Consider the following 22,491-nt stretch of genomic DNA (forward strand, 5'->3'; position numbering starts at 1 on the left):
TCCCCCTAGTGGTGGCTGCAGACAGGATATTATCATGTATCTCTGTATACAGGGAGCTCCCCCTAGAGGTGACTGCAGACAGGATCTTATCATGTATCTCTGTGTACAGGGAGCGCCCCCTAGAGGTGACTGCAGACAGGATCTTATCATGTATCTCTGTATACAGGGAGCTCCCCCTAGTGGTGGCTGCAGACAGGATCTTATCATGTATCTCTGTATACAGGGAGCTCCCCCTAGTGGTGGCTGCAGACAGGATCTTATCATGTATCTCTGTATACAGGGAGCTCCCCCTAGTGGTGACTGCAGACAGGATCTTATCATGTGTCTCTGTATACAGGGAGCTCCCCCTAGTGGTGGCTGCAGACAGGATCTTATCATGTGTCTCTGTATACAGGGAGCTCCCCCTAGTACTGGCTGCAGACAGGATCTTATCATGTATCTCTGTATACAGGGAGCTCCCCTAGTGGTGGCTGCAGACAGGATCTTATCATGTGTCTCTGTATACAGGGAGCTCCCCCTAGTGGTGGCTGCAGACAGGATCATATCATGTATCTCTGTATACAGGCAGCTCCCTCTAGTGGTAACTGCAGATTGGATCTTATCATGTATCTCTGTATACAGGGAGCTCCCCCTAATGGTGACTGCAGACAGGATCTTATCATGTATCTCTGTATACAGGGAGCTCCCCCTAGTGGTGGCTGCAGACAGGATCTAATCATGTATCTCTGTATACAGGGAGCTCCCCCTAGTGGTGGCTGCAGACAGGATCTTATCATGTATCTCTGTATACAGGGAGCTCCCCCTAGTGGTGACTGCAGAGAGGATCTTATCATGTATCTCTGTATACAGGGAGCTCCCCCTAGAGGTGAATGCAGCCAGGATCTTATCATGTATCTCTGTATACAGGGAGCTCCCCCTAGTGGTGGCTGCAGACAGGATCTTATCATGTATCTCTGTATACAGGAAGCTCCCCCTAGTGGTGGCTGCAGACAGGATCTTATCATGTATCTCTGTATACAGGGAGCTCCCCCTAGTGGTGACTGCAGACAGGATCTTATCATGTGTCTCTGTATAATAAGAGCTCCCCCTAGTGGTGACTGCAGACAGGATCTTATCATGTATCTCTGTATACAGGGAGCTCCCCTTAGTGGTGGCTGCAAGCAGGATCTTATCATGTGTCTCTGTATACAGGGAGCTCCCCCTAGTGCTGGCTGCAGACAGGATCTTATCATGTATCTCTGTATACTGGGAGCTCCCCCTAGTGCTGGCTGCAGACAGGATCTTATCATGTATCTCTGTATACAGGGAGCTCCCCCTAGTGGTGGCTGCAGACAGGATCTTATCATGTATCTCTGTATACAGGGAGCTCCCCCTAGTGGTGACTGCAGACAGGATCTTATCATGTATCTCTGTATACAGGGAGCTCCCCCTAGTGGTGACTGCAGACAGGATCTTATCATGTATCTCTGTATATACGGAGCTCCCCCTAGTGGTGGCTGCAGACAGGATCTTATCATGTGTCTCTGTATACAGGGAGCTCCCCCTAGTGCTGGCTGCAGACAGGATCTTATCATGTATCTCTGTATACAGGGAGCTCCCCCTAGTGGTGGCTGCAGACAGGATCTTATGTGTCTCTGTATACAGGGAGCTCCCCCTAGTGGTGGCTGCAGGCAGGATCTTATCATGTTTCTCTGTATACAGGGAGCTCCCCCTAGTGGTGACTGCAGACAAGATCTTGTCATGCATCTCTGTATACAGGGAGCTCCCCCTAGTGGTGACTGCAGACAGAATCTTGTCATGCATCTCTGTATACAGGGAGCTCCCCCTAGTGGTGACTGCAGACAGGATCTTATCCTGTAACTCTGTATACAGGGAGCTCCCCCTAGTGGTGACTGCAGACAGGTTCTTATCCTGTATCTTTGTATACAGGGAGCTCCCCCTAGTGGTGACTGCAGACAGGATCTTATCATGTATCTCTGTATAATAAGAGCTCCCCCTAGTGGTGACTGCAGACAGGATCTTATCATGTATCTCTGTATACAGGGAGCTCCCCCTAGTGGTGGCTGCAGACAGGATCTTATCCTGTATCTTTGTATACAGGGAGCTCCCCCTAGTGGTGGCTGCAGACAGGATCTTATCCTGTATCTCTGTATACAGGGAGATCCCCCTAGTGGTGACTGCAGACAGGATCTTTTCATGTATCTCTGTATACAGGGAGCTCCCCCTAGTGGTGGCTGCAGGCAGGATCTTATGTATCTCTGTATACAGGGAGCTCCCTCTAGTGGTGACTGCAGACAGGATCTTATCATGTATCTCTGTATACAGGGAGCTCCCCCTAGTGGTGACTGCAGACAGGATCTTATGTATCTCTGTATACAGGGAGCTCCCCCTAGTGGTGACTGTAGACAGGATCTTACCACATATCTCTGTATTCAAGGAGACATATAGAGATACATAAGCCAGTGTATAACTGGGTGAATAAGACACAGGATTTGGTGCTCTGTATCAGAACATGTATAAACTTTTATTATAGAATTTATTAGAACAAAAAAATAAACAGTATTTTCATTTTAAGAAAAATTCTCCCACATTGATACTTTTGTTTGTAACATTCAATTGATATAAAATTGTAAACAATCTATAAACCATATATTTATCGTTTTATCTATTAATATTTAGTTCTATTTACTGTAAATTTCATAAATTAGCGACAATCTCTTTGGAGTCACAGACTCGATATCTGATATTACACGGTACCCGGACTGCCAATTTTGGACATGTGCTGGACCTCTTGGAACCCTGAGAAGCTCATCCTAGGGGACAAGTGGCAGCGGCGCAGGATCACTCCCCAATAATGTGAATGGAAGACATGGAAACAGCGGAGTGGGCGCTCCGCCGGCCCTGACCTTGCTCATCACTTCTCCAGTGAATGAGTCTTTGATGGATGTCCTGTTACTTCTATTTTAAAGTCTTTTCTGTTTAGCGCCCCCTAGAGGACACATAGCCAGTACATCCAATTCAGTGTTATCGGAAGACTTTGGTCTCCAGGGTAAAGAACATGAACATCTTGCTGCAATTTGCCACTTTTGGGAGGTTATGTCTTCTTTTGGGGTCTGATGATGGCGGTCACTCTTCACTCCGCTTTGGGCACCAGCTTTTGGGTGTCTTCAGGCGTTGAGCCATTGGTATCACCTTGGTCATCGGGCGTCTGATCCTTCTTCTTCTTCTCTATATGCCCAATAATCCCCCCCACACCTCCTCCAACTCCTGTCCCAATAGCCCCTCCGACGGACCCTCCGACTGCCCCGCCGATTATGATAGCCTCCGTAGCCAGGACCGTTCCAGCCACGGCTGCTCCCACGATGCCTCCTGCCAGGGTGAGGATCCCTCCACCCACCGCACACCCGATCCCCACAGCGCACTTTGTGAAGCGCTTGGAGTATTCGGAGCAGAATTTCTCCACTTCTTGGTCCAGTAGAGCCTTCATCTCATAGGTCAGATTTATCCTCGCCGCGTCATTGCTGCCCCTCAGATTCTGCTCGTACTCCTGAAGGAGCCGTAAGGCCTCCTCGCTGACGACCTCCCTCATAGTAGAGGGCCTAACCTTCAACACCTTGATAGGAGAAGACGGGCTTGGAGCCTGAGGAGGACACGAGAAGATACGTTACATTTCATGGTCTATGACTACAGCCTGGTATGGACAGATGGACGAGGCTGGCGATGATCTATAACCATGCCGCCATGGCCGATCGCTCCGGATACAGAACGTCCCCACATGGGACGAGGGATCTTACCTTATTTGCAACAAAATCTTGGAATATTTTCACCGTGATCTTCAAGTTTTTGTGGTTTTCGAGGGCATAGAACATCTGGAGGAAGAGAACGAGGCGTTAATGTGATGACCGGAGACGAGGAGCCTCATCCCATCCTGTATGTAGGATACCGGGGTGAGAACTAACGATGGAGGAGAAACGATACGGCCATGGGAACATGGAGGGGAATCATCCTGAGGGATTACATCCTATGTGTCCGACTGGATCTTATGTGTCCGACTGGATCTTATGTGTCCGACTGGATCTTATGTGTCCGACTGGATCTTATGTGTCCGACTGGATCTTATGTGTCCGACTGGATCTTATGTGTCCGACTGGATCTTATGTGTCCGACTGGATCTTATGTGTCCGACTGGATCTTATGTGTCCGACTGGATCTTATGTGTCCGACTGGATCTTATGTGTCCGACTGGATCTTATGTGTCCGACTGGATCTTATGTGTCCGACTGGATCTTATGTGTCCGACTGGATCTTATGTGTCCGACTGGATCTTATGTGTCCGACTGGATCTTATGTGTCCGACTGGATCTTATGTGTCCGACTGGATCTTATGTTTCTTGGAATGTTTCAGAACTATGTATCCTGAGTGTTTCCTGTATGTGAATGACATGGGACTGGACATCGGGGAGAGGCCGGGCCCCAGTCGGCCACGATTCATGCAGATTAGGGGTCACCGTGATTTTGTGGATTGTAGCGCGCTGCCTCTAGTGGACGACATAGGACATGACACAATTACCTCTATAGGGGAAGCAAAGCTGAAGTTTTCTTGCTGCAAAGTACTGACGAAATCCTGAAAAATAAACAACACAGGAGAGAGAAGGGTTAACAAAGAAAAAAAAGAAAAAGACATATATATAAAAAGTACATAGTGGCTGAGAAGGTGGACATAATGTCAGCTGAGCATCAGTAGATGCAGACATGGCCGGAATGGAACGGGAGAAAAAAACAGTTCAAGCGCAGTGAAATGGGGAGTCGGGGGGGATTCTGGTTTTTGGGGTTTTGTTTCTAGGCTTTCACTAATAATGTGAATTTTCTTCGTAGTCATTTTCAGTCCTTTATTGCCCGTGATAACCAGCTGTGTGCGGGCAGAAGAGGACGCGGTTACTTGGATTACAGGGGAGGATTTTTTTTTTATAATTTTGGGGGAGGACGGGAAGGCAAAAATGTGACCCTCAGCGGCATTAATTACGGGCACTCAGGGCGCCATCACTGAGTCAGGGGGCCCATGCGTGCCTTGCCCGGGTGCCGGTAGCACACAATTTGACACTCTTCTTTTCCAATTTTTCTCCTTGCTGCTCGTTCTGCTCTCGGCATTAAAGCCTCCTCTTCAACCTTCAGTCCGGACACCCGTCGCTCATATTCTTCCTCTTTTTTCATCCACAAAAAACCGTACTGATGCCACGTCACGACCCCAATATAGCACTTGAGTCATTTAATGACCCTCTTAAAGGGATTACTTACAGAAAAGTCAGGGTTCCTCGCACCGTGCCATCGTTAGCTGATAAGAAGGAATTATTAACCCTTTTCTTGGTAATGGGTCTTATCAATTTACAAGAAATGATGAGCGAGGAGACTCTACACCGACAGGTCCCTAGCGCGGACCATAGCGCTACTGTAGCAGCGGAAAATGCCATATAACGCCCCGAGATAATCGTCAGAAGATCTGTGATAACATTTCATGTCCGACCTTCAGCATTCGGCCCAGCTGGCCGCACGTGATCCTCTCTCCATGGACATCGGTTTTACGGTGGAGCCAAACGTCTTCCATGACGCTGGAGATGTACGTGGTCAGGTGGCTCCTGAAGTCATCGTCCATGTCTGTGAAGAGAGGCAATAATCATCACACTGGAATATACAGGTATATTCTACCGGGTGGGAGCAGTCCTAGGGTCTCTTACCCTCCCGGCTTGCAGGTAATTTGGGGTGAGCAGTGTGTGGCGGGTGGAGGGGAAATGTAACACTGGATGGCGCCCATATCACGGTGGAGCAATGTTTCCATTGGTGGTGTCCCTCATCGCTCCGACTGATCGGTCTGTAGAGGATAGTCCCTCTAACTCGAGTCTTACCCGATAGCCGCCCTTCACTGGATCTCAGGAATGTTTTCCCCGGATGAGGCAGGAGGAAGCCGCTCACGGACGGACTGCGCAGAGTCTCCAGCACACGGCGGTATGTCGCGCTCTTCCGCAGCTTCTACAAAAACAGAGTGTAACTTTCCATCCTCAGTGTCAGGTTCGTACACCTCCTGGGATGGCCGATACCCACCCAAGATTTTATTCACGTAGCCATGTGTTGGAGACTTGCAGCTCCCCGAGTGTCACCAAAGTTTGGTGAAAAAACATCCAAATACAGACCGGCGCAGTTTGCAAAGGGCATCAGAAAAAAACCTCTTCTCAACAATTAGTGACCAATGACAACAAAAGACCTTTTGTAAATTGTGATAATCTGGAAGTCGGCACAAATTATGGCTCCGATGTGGTCACAGCCGGACAGTCCTAAATACAATAGGAGCTCTGTCATACCTCCGTCTCGTGCTCCAAGTAGGACTTTGCCGCTTCTCGACCACAGTCGTCGGGGTTATGCCAATCACGAACCAGAATATTCAGGTGCTAAAGTGTAGAAGACATCAAAGATGGAGAGATGCAACCACTGGGAGATGCAGGAAGTCAAAGGACGATGGGGACACTAAAAAGGCGGAGAAAGTATCTGCTCTGCTCCTAATCTTCAGGAAGGTGACCCCCACTGGTTTTCCATTGCTTATTACTGGAGCTCAGGTGGAGAGGACAAGCACTCAAGCTCACAATGGCTGACCGTAGTTGTGGTCCTTCATCTACACATCACCAGAGCGGACATAGGAGATGCCATAAACTCAACCAGAGAAAAGAAGACAGCTACAGTAATGTGCCAAGAAGTAGTGGTCACGATTTTGGTAAAATAGCCTGAAGGTTGCTGGGAAGAAGCTGAAGACATTGACCAATGATGTCATCAAGATGCCAGAAATGAACCCTATCAAAAACTGCACTCTAGAGATCCTGCAAAACATTCCCTACAGGATTGGTAAGAATGTGTGGAGAGAGCGACGCCGAGAGGAGGTCACCTGTAGATACTGTAGACAGAAGGATTCCCCTGTGAGCTCCGACACGTGGAGATACATCTGAAAAGACACAAATACATCTCGATCGATCCAGTCCATCTCGTAGAAATGAAACTCAAGGTTACATGGGCAGAAGCCTCTTCATTCCACTGATACATTGTAGTGACAATGTAACGATGGTCCGTGATACATTCAAGGACTGACATCGAGGAGAACAACAACAGATTTTTGTAGAGATGTCCTCGACTTCCGTACCTCCAGATAATCCAGCTCTGTTGTTTTCAAGCTTGCATTAATGTTGAAGATCTGAGGACACAAACAAACGTCACATGAGAAGATGTTCATGAAGAGGATGGACGCCCCATCACCAAGACGTTACATGAAATTACATCAACCCCCACTAGAGATCGCGTGAGTGACACAAGTATAGTAATCCTGCCATTGACAAGGGCGGTGGGCTACATCAATATCTAGGGGGTCTATACAAACTGCAGAGTGCAGCCACTCATTTATCTTTTATGCGGTTTGATTAGTGTGCCAAAACAAAAATATATATTGTGGTCATACATGTGTATTACACTCTCCAAAATCTCTTGAGGGAGTAAAGAGGTGTGTGGGCATGGGTATTCAGGGCTCCGCGAAGACCTCACATACCAGGTAGGAGCTGAGGAGCATGGACAAGGCGGAGAGCTTCACACAGGTCTCCCTATCACCTTCGATGTCCAGTGAACCCTCTGTGTCCAGGACAAACACGGCCATCTGTACAGAGAAGAAAGAAGGGTCACATCATAACCAAGGACCATGACGTCAATCGTGAAATCCAGTCTGTGCTTCTGTAAATGACATGTGATCGAGTAGCTGCAATCAGATCTGACATTCATCCATGATTTACAGAGACCGGAGATCGAAGCGATAATCGTTACATTGATCTTACCGGCGGCTCACGATAAAGAGTGCGAGGACAGACCTGATGAGAGACATACATTGTGCCCTTTACCTTTTCTCCGTTCCTCTCCAGGATAAAGGGTCTACTCCACAACCATATCCCTTTGGTGAGACTGTCTGTCCCGGATCGCCACTCAAAACCGTGGAGGGGCTCGTCCTGTTCCCCTAGGCGGATCGGCTGACCCTTCTCCTATACAGAAAAAATAAATTTGTGAAATCATTCTGAAACTATTTTCTCAATACCAAGGATGGATCCCCATCAATAACATATCTCCAAATGCAAGTCCCCCTCCCAGGGTAAGCATGTGCCGAACTCCTCTATAAAAACAAGTAACTTTGGGGTGGAGCAGATACAAGCATGAGGCCCCCCTAACCCTTGACTTGAGGGGTGATGATATGATCCCATTTAGTCCCTGTGACATTGGATGTTGCCCTTTATCCTGCAGGTTATGACTCCTCACCAGGCTGTAAAGTGCTCTCAGAATATAGTTCATCAGGCTGGACTTTCCTCTTCTCTTCTCTCCAATCACACAGATAAGGCACAGGGGGTAATCGGAGATCTTACGGTCCAAAAAGCAGCCATCAAGAACGGATTCATCCAGCCCCATTTTGTTGCAAGCATTGGTATAGACCAGCTGGACGGCACGTGGAGGAGCCTAGGAGGACATTAGTCATAGTCAATATTTACGCAGATCATTGCATCTCATATCTATGAAGTAGACAGATAGGAATGTCTAATGGTCTGCCATCTGTGATTACCCACAGGCTTCTCCTCCCCCATATCAAATAAACTTCCATGTATAACATTGTCACCGGTGTATTAACTGAAGACTGGCATGGCCCAAGTACCCATGGCGTTCCCTACTATTCTCTAACAACCCAAATGATACAACAAAGGTATGGGGCCATGATAAAGGTTTGTGTCATACATCTTTATGAATGTGTGGAATTTGCACCAGATAAAACTGTTTCTCTGTATTTGGCATTAAATTATTATCACTTTAAAGGCTCTAAAAACCACTTTTACCTACTAGTTTGGACTGTTATTTTTGACAGCTAAACCATTGGTATGAATCTTCAAGTATTAACCCATTCATTGTCTGAACAGTGGGCGTGGTTGAAATACCCATGGCGGTCCCTACAGTTTTTCAATAGCCAACATAATACTCTTATCTGTGTTATGATAAGTTAACATAAGTCTGTGCTGTAAATCTCAGCTAAGCGTAGACTTTGTACAAGCTATAACCATTGTTACTCAGCGTTCATTATTAAGTTATAGAAGGGCACACATGCTACAGAACGTGCAACTTTCTTACTTTCACCTACCAGTCTGGACTGCTCTTCTTTGACAACCAGCTGAACCTTTGACACCAGTTGCTGCAGGCGGTAGGCAGGTATGAGCTGATCTCTCGGACAGACTTTCCTGCATTCTGGACAGCGATACCCAAAGGGTTGTGGGGTGGACCAGTAGGAAGAGATACAGGGTTTACAAAAATTGTGCCCGCAGGTGATAGATACCGGGTCACGGAGCTCATGGAGACAAATGGAGCATGTGATATCGTCTTTTAGTTTGGAGAAATGTGCAGACCCTTCATTTGGCATGGCTGCCCTAATTCACAGAGACATCCGGCAGAAAGAAAAGGAAAGTTACAAGTCTCATCATGATAAGTTATGTGAAGTCAGGGAGTAAAGTAAAAGCAAAGTAGACGAAAACAGCAAAGCTGTGACGGAGCATGGATCAGACGATGCTGGGGATAAGTACAAACATGGACGACAATATGATAACGAGTCACATGACCTGCGCCTGGAATAAAAGGAGCTAAAGACTATAAACACCACAGGAAAAGTAAGGGATGACTTACGGCTTAGAGCGGCTGCTTCCCATGTGGCGAGTGCAGGGCGCCCTGATATCTATGGAGCCTGCGGGACAGAGGTCGATGACTGACATAGGAGGAGAAAAAGCAAACATATCAGACATGGAAACACCCTGACGGAGTTAACCCCTGAGCTACTGACACCGCGCAGAAAAGGCGAAGTACAGGAAGATCAACAGCCCTGACTGCACAGTGTATGCGCTCCATCACCTAGATTATGTCCATACACTGTATGCCCAGTTATAGCCACACATCGTACGTGTTCCATAGCGTCACAAAAGTTACAAACATGACCATAAATGTATAAAGATACATGCATTATTATTACAGCAAAACATACAATACACAGGATAACAGAGGGGACATCAAGAAAACTCCCACAGATGACAGAAAGGATGTAAATCCGGCACCAATGACAACACACACAGCGGATGCGGGGATGCGAAGGTGGATGCCAAGGAACAGCAGAAAGGGCTATGAAAAATCATCTCACAAGAAGATCGACAGCAGTGTAAAGTAACCATGATGCATAGCGGGTATCACCTATAAGCACCCGACAAGCGTGGCTTCTTCCAAAGGGGCAAAATGCATGTCAGGTGCAGACAGGTGATACCTGAGTCATTCCTTTTGGCTGTTTGCACATGTTGTGTTTTTGCTCTCTATTACTAGCACCAGGTCTTGATGTCAGCTCTGTGTTTGGACAATTCACAGTTGTCATCAACCCCAAGACCCATTACTCCGATTGTCACTGTACCAAGGCAGGAGGAGTCGGGCGAAGTGCCAGAATTGACGAATTGCACATGACGCTCCAATTCTGTGTAGGCTGCGGACTGCTCTAATTAGGCTGGGAAGGGGCCATTATCCATGGACTATCCCAGACTGTGTATCCGTACACCCCCGTGTCTCCATCGTATCCGTACACCCCCCCCGTGTCTCCATCGTATCCGTACAACCCCCCCGTGTCCCCATCGTATCCCAACACCCCCGTGTCCCCATCGTATCCGTACACCCCCCCGTGTCCCCATCGTATCCGTACACCCCCCCGTGCCTCCATCGTATCCGTACACCCCCCCGTGTCTCCATCGTATCCGTACACCCCCCCCGTGTCCCCATCGTATCCGTACACCCCCCCGTGTCCCCATCGTATCCGTACACCCCCCGTGTCTCCATCGTATCCGTACACCCCCCGTGTCTCCATCGTATCCGTACACCCCCCCCGTGTCCCCATCGTATCCGTACACCCCCCCCGTGTCCCCATCGTATCCGTACACCCCCCGTGTCTCCATCGTATCCGTACACCCCCCGTGTCTCCATCGTATCCGTACACCCCCCCCCGTGTCCCCATCGTATCCGTACACCCCCCGTGTCTCCATCGTATCCGTACACCCCCCGTGTCTCCATCGTATCCGTACACCCCCCCGTGTCCCCATCGTATCCGTACACCCCCCCGTGTCTCCATCGTATCCGTACACCCCCCCCGTGTCCCCATCGTATCCGTACACCCCCCCCCCGTGTCCCCATCGTATCCGTACACCCCCCGTGTCCCCATCGTATCCGTACACCCCCCGTGTCTCCATCGTATCCGTACATCCCCCCCGTGTCCCCATCGTATCCGTACACCCCCCGTGTCCCCATCGTATCCGTACACCCCCCGTGTCCCCATCGTATCCGTACACCCCCCGTGTCCCCATCGTATCCGTACACCCCCCGTGTCCCCATCGTATCCGTACACCCCCCGTGTCTCCATCGTATCCGTACACCCCCCGTGTCCCCATCGTATCCGTACACCCCCCGTGTCCCCATCGTATCCGTACACCCCCCGTGTCTCCATCGTATCCGTACATCCCCCCCGTGTCCCCATCGTATCCGTACACCCCCCGTGTCCCCATCGTATCCGTACACCCCCCGTGTCCCCATCGTATCCGTACACCCCCCGTGTCCCCATCGTATCCGTACACCCCCCGTGTCCCCATCGTATCCGTACACCCCCCGTGTCTCCATCGTATCCGTACACCCCCCGTGTCCCCATCGTATCCGTACACCCCCCGTGTCCCCATCGTATCCGTACAACCCCCCCCCCGTGTCTCCATCGTATCCGTACACCCCCCCCCCCGTGTCTCCATCGTATCCGTACACCCCCCCCCCCGTGTCCCCATCGTATCCGTACACCCCCCGTGTCTCCATCGTATCCGTACACCCCCCCGTGTCTCCATCGTATCCGTACACCCCCCCCGTGTCCCCATCGTATCCGTACACCCCCCCGTGTCTCCATCGTATCCGTACACCCCCCCCGTGTCCCCATCGTATCCGTACACCCCCCCCCCCCGTGTCCCCATCGTATCCGTACACCCCCCGTGTCCCCATCGTATCCGTACACCCCCCGTGTCTCCATCGTATCCGTACATCCCCGTGTCCCCATCGTATCCGTACACCCCCCCCCCGTGTCTCCATCGTATCCGTACACCCCCCCCCCCGTGTCTCCATCGTATCCGTACACCCCCCCCCCGTGTCCCCATCGTATCCGTACATCCCCCGTGTCTCCATCGTATCCGTACCCCCCCCCGTGTCTCCATCGTATCCGTACACCCCCCCCCCCCGTGTCTCCATCGTATCCGTACACCCCCCCCGTGTCTCCATCGTATCCGTACACCCCCCCCCCCCCGTGTCCCCATCGTATCCGTACATCCCCGTGTCCCCATCGTATCCGTACACCCCCCCCCCCGTGTCCCCATCGTATCCGTACATCCCCCGTGTCTCCATCGTATCCGTACACCCCCCCGTGTCTCCATCGTATCCGTACACCCCCCCCGCGTGTCTCCATCGTATCCGTACACCCCCCCCCCGTGTCCCCATCGTATCCGTACATCCCCGAGTCCCCATCGTATCCGTACACCCCCCCCCCGTGTCCCCATCGTATCCGTACACCCCCCCCCCCCCCGTGTCCCCATCGTATCCGTACATCCCCCGTGTCCCCATCGTATCCGTACATCCCCCGTGTCTCCATCGTATCCGTACATCCCCCGTGTCTCCATCGTATCCGTACACCCCCCCGTGTCTCCATCGTATCCGTACACCCCCCCCCCCGTGTCCCCATCGTATCCGTACACCCCCCCCCCCCCGTGTCCCCATCGTATCCGTACATCCCCCGTGTCTCCATCGTATCCGTACACCCCCCCGTGTCCCCATCGTATCCGTACACCCCCCCCCCCGTGTCCCCATCGTATCCGTACACCCCCCCCCCCCCCGTGTCCCCATCGTATCCGTACATCCCCCGTGTCTCCATCGTATCCGTACACCCCCCCGTGTCCCCATCGTATCCGTACACCCCCCCGTGTCTCCATCGTATCCGTACACCCCCCCGTGTCTCCATCGTATCCGTACACCCCCCCCGTGTCTCCATCGTATCCGTACACCCCCCGTGTCCCCATCGTATCCGTACACCCCCCACCGTGTCCCCGTCGTATCCGTACACCCCCCACCGTGTCCCCGTCGTATCCGTACACCCCCGTGTCCCCGTCGTATCCGTACACCCCCGGTCAGTGCTCCGCAGCCCCCCGTTCCCCCCCCCGGTCAGTGCTCCGCAGCCCCCCGGTCAGTGCTCCGCAGCCCCCCGTTCCCCCCCCCGGTCAGTGCTCCGCAGCCCCCCGGTCAGTGCTCCGCAGCCCCCCGGTCCCCCGCCCGGTCAGTGCTCCGCAGCCCCCCGGTCAGTGCTCCGCAGCCCCCCGGTCCCCCGCCCGGTCAGTGCTCCGCAGCCCCCCGGTCAGTGCTCCGCAGCCCCCCGTTCCCCCCCCCCCGGTCAGTGCTCCGCAGCCCCCCGTTCCCCCCCCCGGTCAGTGCTCCGCAGCCCCCCGGTCAGTGCTCCGCAGCCCCCCGTTCCCCCCCCCCGGTCAGTGCTCCGCAGCCCCCCGGTCAGTGCTCCGCAGCCCCCCGTTCCCCCCCCCGGTCAGTGCTCCGCAGCCCCCCGGTCAGTGCTCCGCAGCCCCCCGTTCCCCCCCCCGGTCAGTGCTCCGCAGCCCCCCGGTCCCCCCCCCGGTCAGTGCTCCGCAGCCCCCCGTTCCCCCCCCCGGTCAGTGCTCCGCAGCCCCCCGTTCCCCCCGTGTCTGTACCTCTCCTCTCCTCCCTTCTCTTCTCTTTCTCCTCAGTTTGCAGGAAGCCGGAACAGAAAGTGAAAGTGCTGGCGCCGCCCCCCGCGCTGTGATTGGCGGAGACTTGTGCAGGAGGCGGAGCTTTCCCTGTGTCTGGTGACTGATACATTTGCATCCCGCAGCCGCTGTCTGATTAACCCTTCGCTCTCCGGTGTCAGCCTCCTCCGCCCTCACTGCGGCCTCTCCGGGTGATCAGCTCTGGTTTCTCCAGGAGATTTTAGATTTTTTATTGCTGATTTTACCTTTAAATACTGGAGGAGAGCGGTGCGGCCCCTGAGTGAGGAGAGCAGTGTGAGGAGAGTACTGCGGCCCCTGAGTGAGGAGAGCAGTGTGAGGAGAGTACTGCGGCCCCTGTGTGAGGAGAGCAGTGTGAGGAGAGTACTGCGGCCCCTGTGTGAGGAGAGCAGTGTGAGGAGAGTACTGCGGCCCCTGTGTGAGGAGAGCAGTGTGAGGAGAGTACTGCGGCCCCCGTGTGAGGAGAGCAGTGTGAGGAGAGTACTGCGGCCCCCGTGTGAGGAGAGCAGTGTGAGGAGAGCGGTGCGGCCCCCGTGTGAGGAGAGTACTGCGGCCCCCGTGTGAGGAGAGCAGTGTGAGGAGAGCAGTGTGAGGAGAGCAGTGTGAGGAGAGTACTGCGGCCCCTGTGTGAGGAGAGCAGTGTGAGGAGAGTACTGCGGCCCCTGTGTGAGGAGAGCAGTGTGAGGAGAGCGGTGCGGCCCCCGTGTGAGGAGAGCAGTGTGAGGAGAGCGGTGCGGCCCCCGTGTGAGGAGAGCAGTGTAAGGAGAGCAGTGCGGCCCCTGTGTGAGGTGAGCAGTGTGAGGAGAGCGGTGGGGCCCCCGTGTGGGGAGAGCAGTGTGAGGAGAGCAGTGTGGGAAGAGCGGTGCGGCCCCTGTGTGAGGAGAGCAGTGTGAGGAGAGTACTGCGGCCCCCGTGTGAGGAGAGCAGTGTGAGGAGAGTACTGCGGCCCCCGTGTGAGGAGAGCAGTGTGAGGAGAGTACTGCGGCCCCCGTGTGAGGAGAGCAGTGTGAGGAGAGTACTGTGGCCCCCGTGTGAGGAGAGCAGTGTGAGGAGAGTACTGTGGCCCCAGTGTGAGGAGAGCAGTGTGAGGAGAGCGGTGCGGCCCCTGTGTGAGGAGAGTACTGCAGCCCCCGTGTGAGGAGAGCAGCGTGAGGAGAGTACTGCGGCCCCAGTGTGAGGAGAGCGGTGCGGCCCCCGTGTGAGGAGAGCGGTGTGAGGAGAGCGGTGCGGCCCCCGTGTGAGGAGAGCGGTGCGGCCCCCGTGTGGGGAGAGCAGTGTGAGGAGAGCAGTGTGAGGAGAGCGGTGCGGCCCCCGTGTGAGGAGAGCAGTGTGGGGAGAGCGGTGCGGCCCCCGTGTGGGGAGAGCAGTGTGGGGAGAGCGGTGCGGCCCCCGTGTGAGGAGAGCAGTGTGGGGAGAGCGGTGCGGCCCCCTTGTGAGGAGAGCAGTGTGGGGAGAGCGGTGCGGCCCCCGTGTGAGGAGAGCAGTGTGGGGAGAGCGGTGCGGCCCCCGTGTGAGGAGAGCAGTGTGGGGAGAGCGGTGCGGCCCCCGTGTGAGGAGAGCAGTGTGGGGAGAGCGGTGCGGCCCCCGTGTGGGGAGAGCGGTGCGGCCCCCGTGTGGGGAGAGCAGTGTGGCCCCCGTGTGGGGAGAGCAGTGTGAGGAGAGCGGTGGGGCCCCCGTGTGGGGAGAGCAGTGTGAGGAGAGCGGTGGGGCCCCCGTGTGGGGAGAGCAGTGTGAGTAGAGCGGTGCGGCCCCCGTGTGGGGAGAGCAGTGTGAGGAGAGCGGTGCGGCCCCCGTGTGAGGAGAGCAGTGTGAGGAGAGCAGTGTGAGGAGAGAGGTGGGGCCCCCGTGTGGGGAGAGCAGTGTGAGTAGAGCGGTGCGGCCCCCGTGTGGGGAGAGCAGTGTGAGGAGAGCGGTGCGGCCCCCGTGTGAGGAGAGCAGTGTGAGGAGAGCGGTGCGGCCCCCGTGTGAGGAGAGCAGTGTGAGGAGAGCGGTGCGGCCCCCGTGTGAGGAGAGCAGTGTGAGGAGAGCGGTGCGGCCCCCGTGTGAGGAGAGCAGTGTGGGGAGAGCAGTGTGAGGAGAGCGGTGCGGCCCCCGTGTGAGGAGAGCAGTGCGGCCCCCGTGTGAGGGGAGCAGTGTGAGGAGAGCGGTGTGAGGAGAGCGGTGCGGCCCCCGTGTGAGGAGAGCAGTGCGGCCCCCGTGTGAGGGGAGCAGTGTGAGGAGAGCGGTGTGAGGAGAGCGGTGCGGCCCCTGTGTGAGGAGAGCAGTGTGAGGAGAGCGGTGCGGCCCCTGTGTGAGGAGAGCAGTGTGGGGAGAGCGGTGGGGCCCCCGTGTGGGGAGAGCAGTGTGAGGAGAGCGGTGCGGCCCCTGTGTGAGGAGAGCAGTGCGAGGAGAGCGGTGCGGCCCCCGTGTGAGGAGAGCGGTGCGGCCCCCGTGTGAGGAGAGCGGTGCGGCCCCCGTGTGAGGAGAGCGGTGCGGCCCCCGTGTGAGGAGAGCGGTGCGGCCCCCGTATGAGGAGAGCAGTGCGGCCCCTGTGTGGGGAGAGCAGTGTGAGGAGAGCGGTGGGGCCCCCGTGTGGGGAGAGCAGTGTGAGGAGAGCAGTGCGGCCCCCGTGTGGGGAGAGCAGTGTGAGGAGAGCAGTGTGAGGATAGCGGTGGGGCCCCCGTGTGGGGAGAGCAGTGTGAGGAGAGCAGTGCGGCCCCTGTGTGGGGAGAGCCGTGTGAGAAGAGCGGTGTGGCCCCCGTGTGAGGAGAGCGGTGAGAGGAGAGCGGTGCGGCCCCCGTGTGAGGAGAGCAGTGCGGCCCCCGTGTGAGGAGAGCAGTGTGAGGAGAGCGGTGCGGCCCCCGTGTGACGAGAGCAGTGTGAGGAGAGCGGTGCGGCCCCGTGTGAGGAGAGCAGTGTGAGGAGAGCGGTGCGGCCCCTGTGTGAGGAGAGCAATGTGGCCCCCGTGTGAGGAGAGCAGTGGGAGGAGAGCGGTGCGGCCCCTGTGTGAGGAGAGCGGTGTGAGGAGAGCGGTGCGGCCCCTGTGTGAGGAGAGCGGTGCGGCCCCTGTGTGAGGAGAGCGGTGCGGCCCCTGTGTGAGGAGAGCGGTGCGGCCCCTGTGTGAGGAGAGCAGTGTGGGGAGAGCTCTGTGAGGAGAGCAGTGCGGCCCCTGTGTGAGGAGAGCAGTGTGAGGAGAGTGGTGCGGCCCCCGTGTGAGGAGAGCAGTGTGAGGAGAGCGGTGCGGCCCCCGTGTGAGGAGAGCAGTGTGAGGAGAGCAGTGCGGCCCCTGTGTGAGGTGAGCAGTGTGAGGAGAGCGGTGGGGCCCCCGTGTGGGGAGAGCAGTGTGGGGAGAGCGGTGCGGCCCCTGTGTGAGGAGAGCAGTGTGGGGAGAGCTCTGTGAGGAGAGCGGTGCGGCCCCGTGTGAGGAAAGCAGTGCGGCCCCTGTGTGAGGAGAGCAGTGTGAGGAGAGCGGTGCGGCCCCCGTGTGAGGAGAGCAGTGTGAGGAGAGCTGTGCGGCCCCCGTGTGAGGAGAGCAGTGTGAGGAGAGCAGTGCGGCCCCTGTGTGAGGTGAGCAGTGTGAGGAGAGCGGTGGGGCCCCCGTGTGGGGAGAGCAGTGTGGGGAGAGCGGTGCGGCCCCTGTGTGAGGAGAGCAGTGTGGGAAGAGCGGTGCGGCCCCTGTGTGAGGAGAGCAGTGTGAGGAGAGTACTGCGGCCCCCGTGTGAGGAGAGCAGTGTGAGGAGAGTACTGCGGCCCCCGTGTGAGGAGAGCAGTGTGAGGAGAGTACTGCGGCCCCAGTGTGAGGAGAGCAGTGTGAGGAGAGCGGTGCGGCCCCTGTGTGAGGAGAGTACTGCAGCCCCCGTGTGAGGAGAGCAGCGTGAGGAGAGTACTGCGGCCCCAGTGTGAGGAGAGCAGTGTGAGGAGAGCAGTGTGAGGAGAGCGGTGTGAGGAGAGCTGTGCGGCCCCCGTGTGAGGAGAGCAGTGTGAGGAGAGCGGTGCGGCCCCCGTGTGGGGAGAGCAGTGTGAGGAGAGCGGTGCGGCCCCCGTGTGGGGAGAGCAGTGTGAGGAGAGCGGTGCGGCCCCCGTGTGAGGAGAGCAGTGTGGGGAGAGCGGTGCGGCCCCCGTGTGAGGAGAGCAGTGTGGGGAGAGCAGTGTGGGGAGAGCAGTGCGGCCCCCGTGTGAGGAGAGCTGTGTGGGGAGAGCGGTGCGGCCCCCGTGTGAGGAGAGCAGTGTGGGGAGAGCGGTGCGGCCCCCGTGTGAGAAGAGCAGTGTGGGGAGAGCGGTGCGGCCCCCGTGTGAGGAGAGCAGTTTGGGGAGAGCGGTGCGGCCCCCGTGTCAGGAGAGCAGTGTGGGGAGAGCGGTGCGGCCCCCGTGTGGGGAGAGCAGTGTGGGGAGAGCGGTGGGGCCCCCGTGTGGGGAGAGCAGTGTGAGGAGAGCGGTGCGGCCCCCGTGTAGGGAGAGCAGTGTGAGGAGAGCGGTGGGGCCCCCGTGTGGGGAGAGCAGTGTGAGTAGAGCGGTGGGGCCCCCGTGTGGGGAGAGCAGTGTGAGGAGAGCGGTGCGGCCCCCGTGTGAGGAGAGCAGTGTGGGGAGAGCGGTGCGGCCCCCGTGTGAGGAGAGCAGTGTGAGGAGAGCGGTGCGGCCCCCGTGTGAGGAGAGCAGTGTGGGGAGAGCGGTGCGGCCCCCGTGTGGGGAGAGCAGTGTGGGGAGAGCGGTGCGGCCCCCGTGTGGGGAGAGCAGTGTGAGGAGAGCGGTGGGGCCCCCGTGTGGGGAGAGCAGTGTGAGGAGAGCGGTGGGGCCCCCGTGTGGGGAGAGCAGTGTGAGGAGAGCGGTGCGGCCCCTGTGTGGGGAGAGCAGTGTGAGGAGAGAGGTGGGGCCCCCGTGTGGGGAGAGCAGTGTGAGTAGAGCGGTGCGGCCCCCGTGTGGGGAGAGCAGTGTGAGGAGAGCGGTGTGGCCCCCGTGTGAGGAGAGCAGTGTGAGGAGAGAGGTGGGGAGAGCAGTGTGAGTAGAGCGGTGCGGCCCCCGTGTGGGGAGAGCAGTGTGAGGAGAGCGGTGCGGCCCCCGTGTGAGGAGAGCAGTGTGAGGAGAGCGGTGCGGCCCCCGTGTGAGGAGAGCAGTGTGAGGAGAGCGGTGCGGCCCCCTTGTGAGGAGAGCAGTGTGGGGAGAGCGGTGGGGCCCCCGTGTGGGGAGAGCAGTGTGAGGAGAGCAGTGTGAGGAGAGCGGTACGGCCCCTGTGTGAGGAGAGCAGTGTGAGGAGAGCAGTGCGGCCCCCGTGTGAGGAGAGCAGTGTGAGGAGAGCGGTGGGGCCCCCGTGTGAGGAGAGCAGTGGGAGGAGAGCGGTGGGACCCCCGTATGAGGAGAGCAGTGTGGGGAGAGCGGTGCGGCCCCCGTGTGAGGAGAGCAGTGCGGCCCCTGTGTGGGGAGAGCGGTGGGGCCCCCGTGTGAGGAGAGCAGTGTGGGGAGAGCGGTGGGACCCCCGTATGAGGAGAGCAGTGTGGGGAGAGCGGTGCGGCCCCCGTGTGAGGAGAGCAGTGTGAGGAGAGCGGTGCGGCCCCCGTGTGACGAGAGCAGTGTGAGGAGAGCGGTGTGAGGAGAGCGGTGCGGCCCCGTGTGAGGAGAGCAGTGTGAGGAGAGCGGTGCGGCCCCTGTGTGAGGAGAGCAGTGTGAGGAGAGCGGTGCGGCCCCTGTGTGAGGAGAGCAGTGTGAGGAGAGCGGTGCGGCCCCTGTGTGAGGAGAGCAATGTGAGGAGAGCAGTGTGGCTCCTGTGTGGGGAGAGCGGTGCAGCCCCCCTGTGAGGAGAGCAATGTGAGGAGAGCAGTGCGGCCCCCGTGTGAGGAGAGCAGTGTGAGGAGAGCGGTGCGGCCCCCGTGTGACGATAGCAGTGTGAGGAGAGCGGTGCGGCCCCGTGTGAGGAGAGCAGTGTGAGGAGAGCGGTGCGGCCCCTGTGTGAGGAGAGCAGTGTGAGGAGAGCGGTGCGGCCCCTGTGTGAGGAGAGCAGTGTGAGGAGAGCAGTGCGGCCCCTGTGTGAGGTGAGCAGTGTGGGGAGAGCTGTGCGGACTCTGTGTGAGGAGAGCAGTGTGAGGAGAGCGGTGCGGCCCCTGTGTGAGGAGAGCGGTGCGGCCCCTGTGTGAGGAGAGCGGTGCGGCCCCTGTGTGAGGAGAGCAATGTGAGGAGAGCAGTGTGGCTCCTGTGTGGGGAGAGCGGTGCAGCCCCCCTGTGAGGAGAGCAATGTGAGGAGAGCAGTGCGGCTCCTGTGTGGGGAGAGCAGTGCGGCTCCTGTGTGGGGAGAGCAGTGCGGCTCCTGTGTGGGGAGAGCAGTGCGGCTCCTGTGTGGGGAGAGCAGTGCGGCTCCTGTGTGGGGAGAGCAGTGCGGCTCCTGTGTGGGGAGAGCAGTGCGGCTCCTGTGTGGGGAGAGCAGTGCGGCTCCTGTGTGGGGAGAGCAGTGCGGCCCCTGTGTGGGGAGAGCGGTGGGGCCCCCGTGTGAGCAGAGCAGTGTGGGGAGAGCGGTGGGACCCCCGTATGAGGAGAGCAGTGTGGGGAGAGCGGTGGGGCCCCCGTGTGAGGAGAGCAGTGCGGCCCCTGTATGAGGAGAGCAGTGTGAGGAGAGCGGTGCGGCCCCCGTGGGAGGAGAGCGGTGCGGCCCCCGTGTGAGGAGAGCGGTGTGGCCCCCGTGTGAGGAGAGCAGTGTGAGGAGAGCGGTGCGGCCCCCGTGTGAGGAGAGCAGTGTGAGGAGAGCGGTGCGGCCCCGGTGTGAGGAGAGCAGTGTGGGGAGAGCGGTGGGGCCCCCGTGTGGGGAGAGCAGTGTGAGGAGAGCAGTGTGAGGAGAGCGGTGCGGCCCCGGTGTGAGGAGAGCAGTGTGGGGAGAGCGGTGGGGCCCCCGTGTGGGGAGAGCAGTGTGAGGAGAGCAGTGTGAGGAGAGCGGTGCGGCCCCTGTGTGAGGAGAGCAGTGTGAGGAGAGCAGTGTGAGGAGAGCGGTGCGGCCCCCGTGTGAGGAGAGCAGTGTGAGGAGAGCGGTGCGGCCCCTGTGTGAGGAGAGCAGTGTGAGGAGAGCAGTGTGAGGAGAGCGGTGCGGCCCCCGTGTGAGGAGAGCAGTGTGAGGAGAGCGGTGCGGCCCCCGTGTGAGGAGAGCAGTGTGAGGAGAGCGGTGCGGCCCCCGTGTGAGGAGAGCAGTGTGAGGAGAGCGGTGCGGCCCCCGTGTGAGGAGAGCAGTGTGAGAGCGGTGGGGCCCCCGTGTGAGGAGAGCAGTGGGAGGAGAGCGGTGCGGCCCCCGTGTGAGGAGAGCAGTGTGAGGAGAGCGGTGCGGCCCCCGTGTGAGGAGAGCAGTGTGAGGAGAGCGGTGCTGCCCCCGTGTGAGGAGAGCAGTGTGAGGAGAGCGGTGCGGCCCCGGTGTGAGGAGAGCAGTGTGGGGAGAGCGGTGGGGCCCCCGTGTGGGGAGAGCAGTGTGAGGAGAGCAGTGTGAGGAGAGCGGTGCGGCCCCCGTGTGTGGAGAGCAGTGTGAGGAGAGCGGTGCGGCCCCTGTGTGAGGAGAGCGGTGCGGCCCCTGTGTGAGGAGAGCGGTGCGGCCCCTGTGTGAGGAGAGCGGTGCGGCCCCTGTGTGAGGAGAGCGGTGCGGCCCCCGTGTGAGGAGAGCGGTGCGGCCCCCGTGTGAGGAGAGCGGTGCGGCCCCCGTATGAGGAGAGCAGTGCGGCCCCTGTGTGGGGAGAGCAGTGTGAGGAGAGCGGTGGGGCCCCCGTGTGGGGAGAGCAGTGTGAGGAGAGCAGTGCGGCCCCCGTGTGGGGAGAGCAGTGTGAGGAGAGCGGTGGGGCCCCTGTGTGAGGAGAGCAGTGTGAGGAGAGCAGTGCGGCCCCTGTGTGAGGTGAGCAGTGTGAGGAGAGCGGTGGGGCCCCCGTGTGGGGAGAGCTGTGCGGCCTCTGTGTGAGGAGAGCAGTGTGAGGAGAGCGGTGCGGCCCCTGTGTGAGGAGAGCAGTGTGAGGAGAGCGGTGCGGCCCCTGTGTGAGGAGAGCGGTGCGGCCCCTGTGTGTGGAGAGCAATGTGAGGAGAGCAGTGTGGCTCCTGTGTGGGGAGAGCGGTGCAGCCCCCCTGTGAGGAGAGCAATGTGAGGAGAGCAGTGTGGCTCCTGTGTGGGGAGAGCAGTGCGGCTCCTGTGTGGGGAGAGCAGTGCGGCCCCTGTGTGGGGAGAGCGGTGGGGCCCCCGTGTGGGGAGAGCGGTGGGACCCCCGTATGAGGAGAGCAGTGTGGGGAGAGCGGTGGGGCCCCCGTGTGAGGAGAGCAGTGCGGCCCCTGTATGAGGAGAGCAGTGTGAGGAGAGCGGTGGGGCCCCCGTGTGAGGAGAGCAGTGGGAGGAGAGCGGTGCGGCCCCCGTGTGAGGAGAGCAGTGTGAGGAGAGCGGTGCGGCCCCCGTGTGAGGAGAGCAGTGTGAGGAGAGCGGTGCGGCCCCGGTGTGAGGAGAGCAGTGTGGGGAGAGTGGTGGGGCCCCCGTGTGGGGAGAGCAGTGTGAGGAGAGCAGTGTGAGGAGAGCGGTGCGGCCCCTGTGTGAGGAGAGCAGTGTGAGGAGAGCAGTGCGGCCCCCGTGTGAGGAGAGCAGTGTGAGGAGAGCGGTGCGGCCCCCGTGTTT

At 58.1% G+C, this 22,491-nt stretch overlaps 2 protein-coding genes across 3 annotated transcripts in view; one reads left to right on the top strand and one right to left on the bottom strand.

Annotated features, from left to right (window-relative positions):
* Positions 1-2,499: 2,499 nt before the first annotated feature.
* LOC141050842 (RING finger protein 112-like) lies at positions 2,500-14,019 on the bottom strand. Of its 2 annotated transcripts, none has more exons than XM_073547522.1 (14): positions 13,851-14,019; positions 9,733-9,811; positions 9,197-9,479; positions 8,332-8,526; positions 7,923-8,060; positions 7,580-7,684; positions 7,181-7,231; positions 6,929-6,985; positions 6,354-6,440; positions 5,901-6,024; positions 5,522-5,652; positions 4,571-4,624; positions 3,795-3,869; positions 2,500-3,640 (listed from the first exon to the last, which is right to left on the bottom strand). In XM_073547522.1, the coding sequence occupies exons 1-14, from the start codon at positions 14,002-14,004 to the stop codon at positions 3,134-3,136; spliced, it is 2,040 nt and encodes a 679-aa protein (XP_073403623.1). In that variant the 5' UTR covers positions 14,005-14,019; the 3' UTR covers positions 2,500-3,133. The 2 variants fall into 2 exon arrangements, with proteins under 2 accessions (XP_073403623.1, XP_073403624.1); XM_073547523.1 differs by lacking the exon at positions 13,851-14,019 and adding an exon at positions 10,499-10,639.
* LOC141050643 (transmembrane protease serine 9-like) overlaps positions 13,948-22,491 on the top strand; it is an 81,226-nt gene continuing 72,682 nt past the window's right edge. The window contains exon 1 of the mRNA XM_073547229.1: positions 13,948-14,077. The gene's annotated coding sequence lies outside the window, so the exon portion shown is untranslated. The remainder of the gene's footprint in view (positions 14,078-22,491) is intronic.

This window comes from Dendrobates tinctorius, unplaced genomic scaffold (assembly GCF_039654945.1).
Source record: "Dendrobates tinctorius isolate UK_male_01 unplaced genomic scaffold, ASM3965494v1 ptg000152l, whole genome shotgun sequence".
NCBI lineage: Eukaryota > Metazoa > Chordata > Amphibia > Anura > Dendrobatidae > Dendrobates > Dendrobates tinctorius.

What these genes read in the sequence shown, in the direction of transcription:
- LOC141050842 (XM_073547522.1), bottom strand. Translation starts at nt 14,004, where the DNA reads ATGCAAATGTATCAGTCACCAGACACAGGGAAAGCTCCGCCTCCTGCA. An exon ending in GGAAGCAGCCGCTCTAAGCC is followed by an intron (nt 9,480 to 9,732) that starts GTAAGTCATCCC and finishes TCTGTGAATTAG; the next exon opens with GGCAGCCATGCCAAATGAAG. An exon ending in AAGATTTTGTTGCAAATAAG is followed by an intron (nt 3,641 to 3,794) that starts GTAAGATCCCTC and finishes TGTCCTCCTCAG; the next exon opens with GCTCCAAGCCCGTCTTCTCC.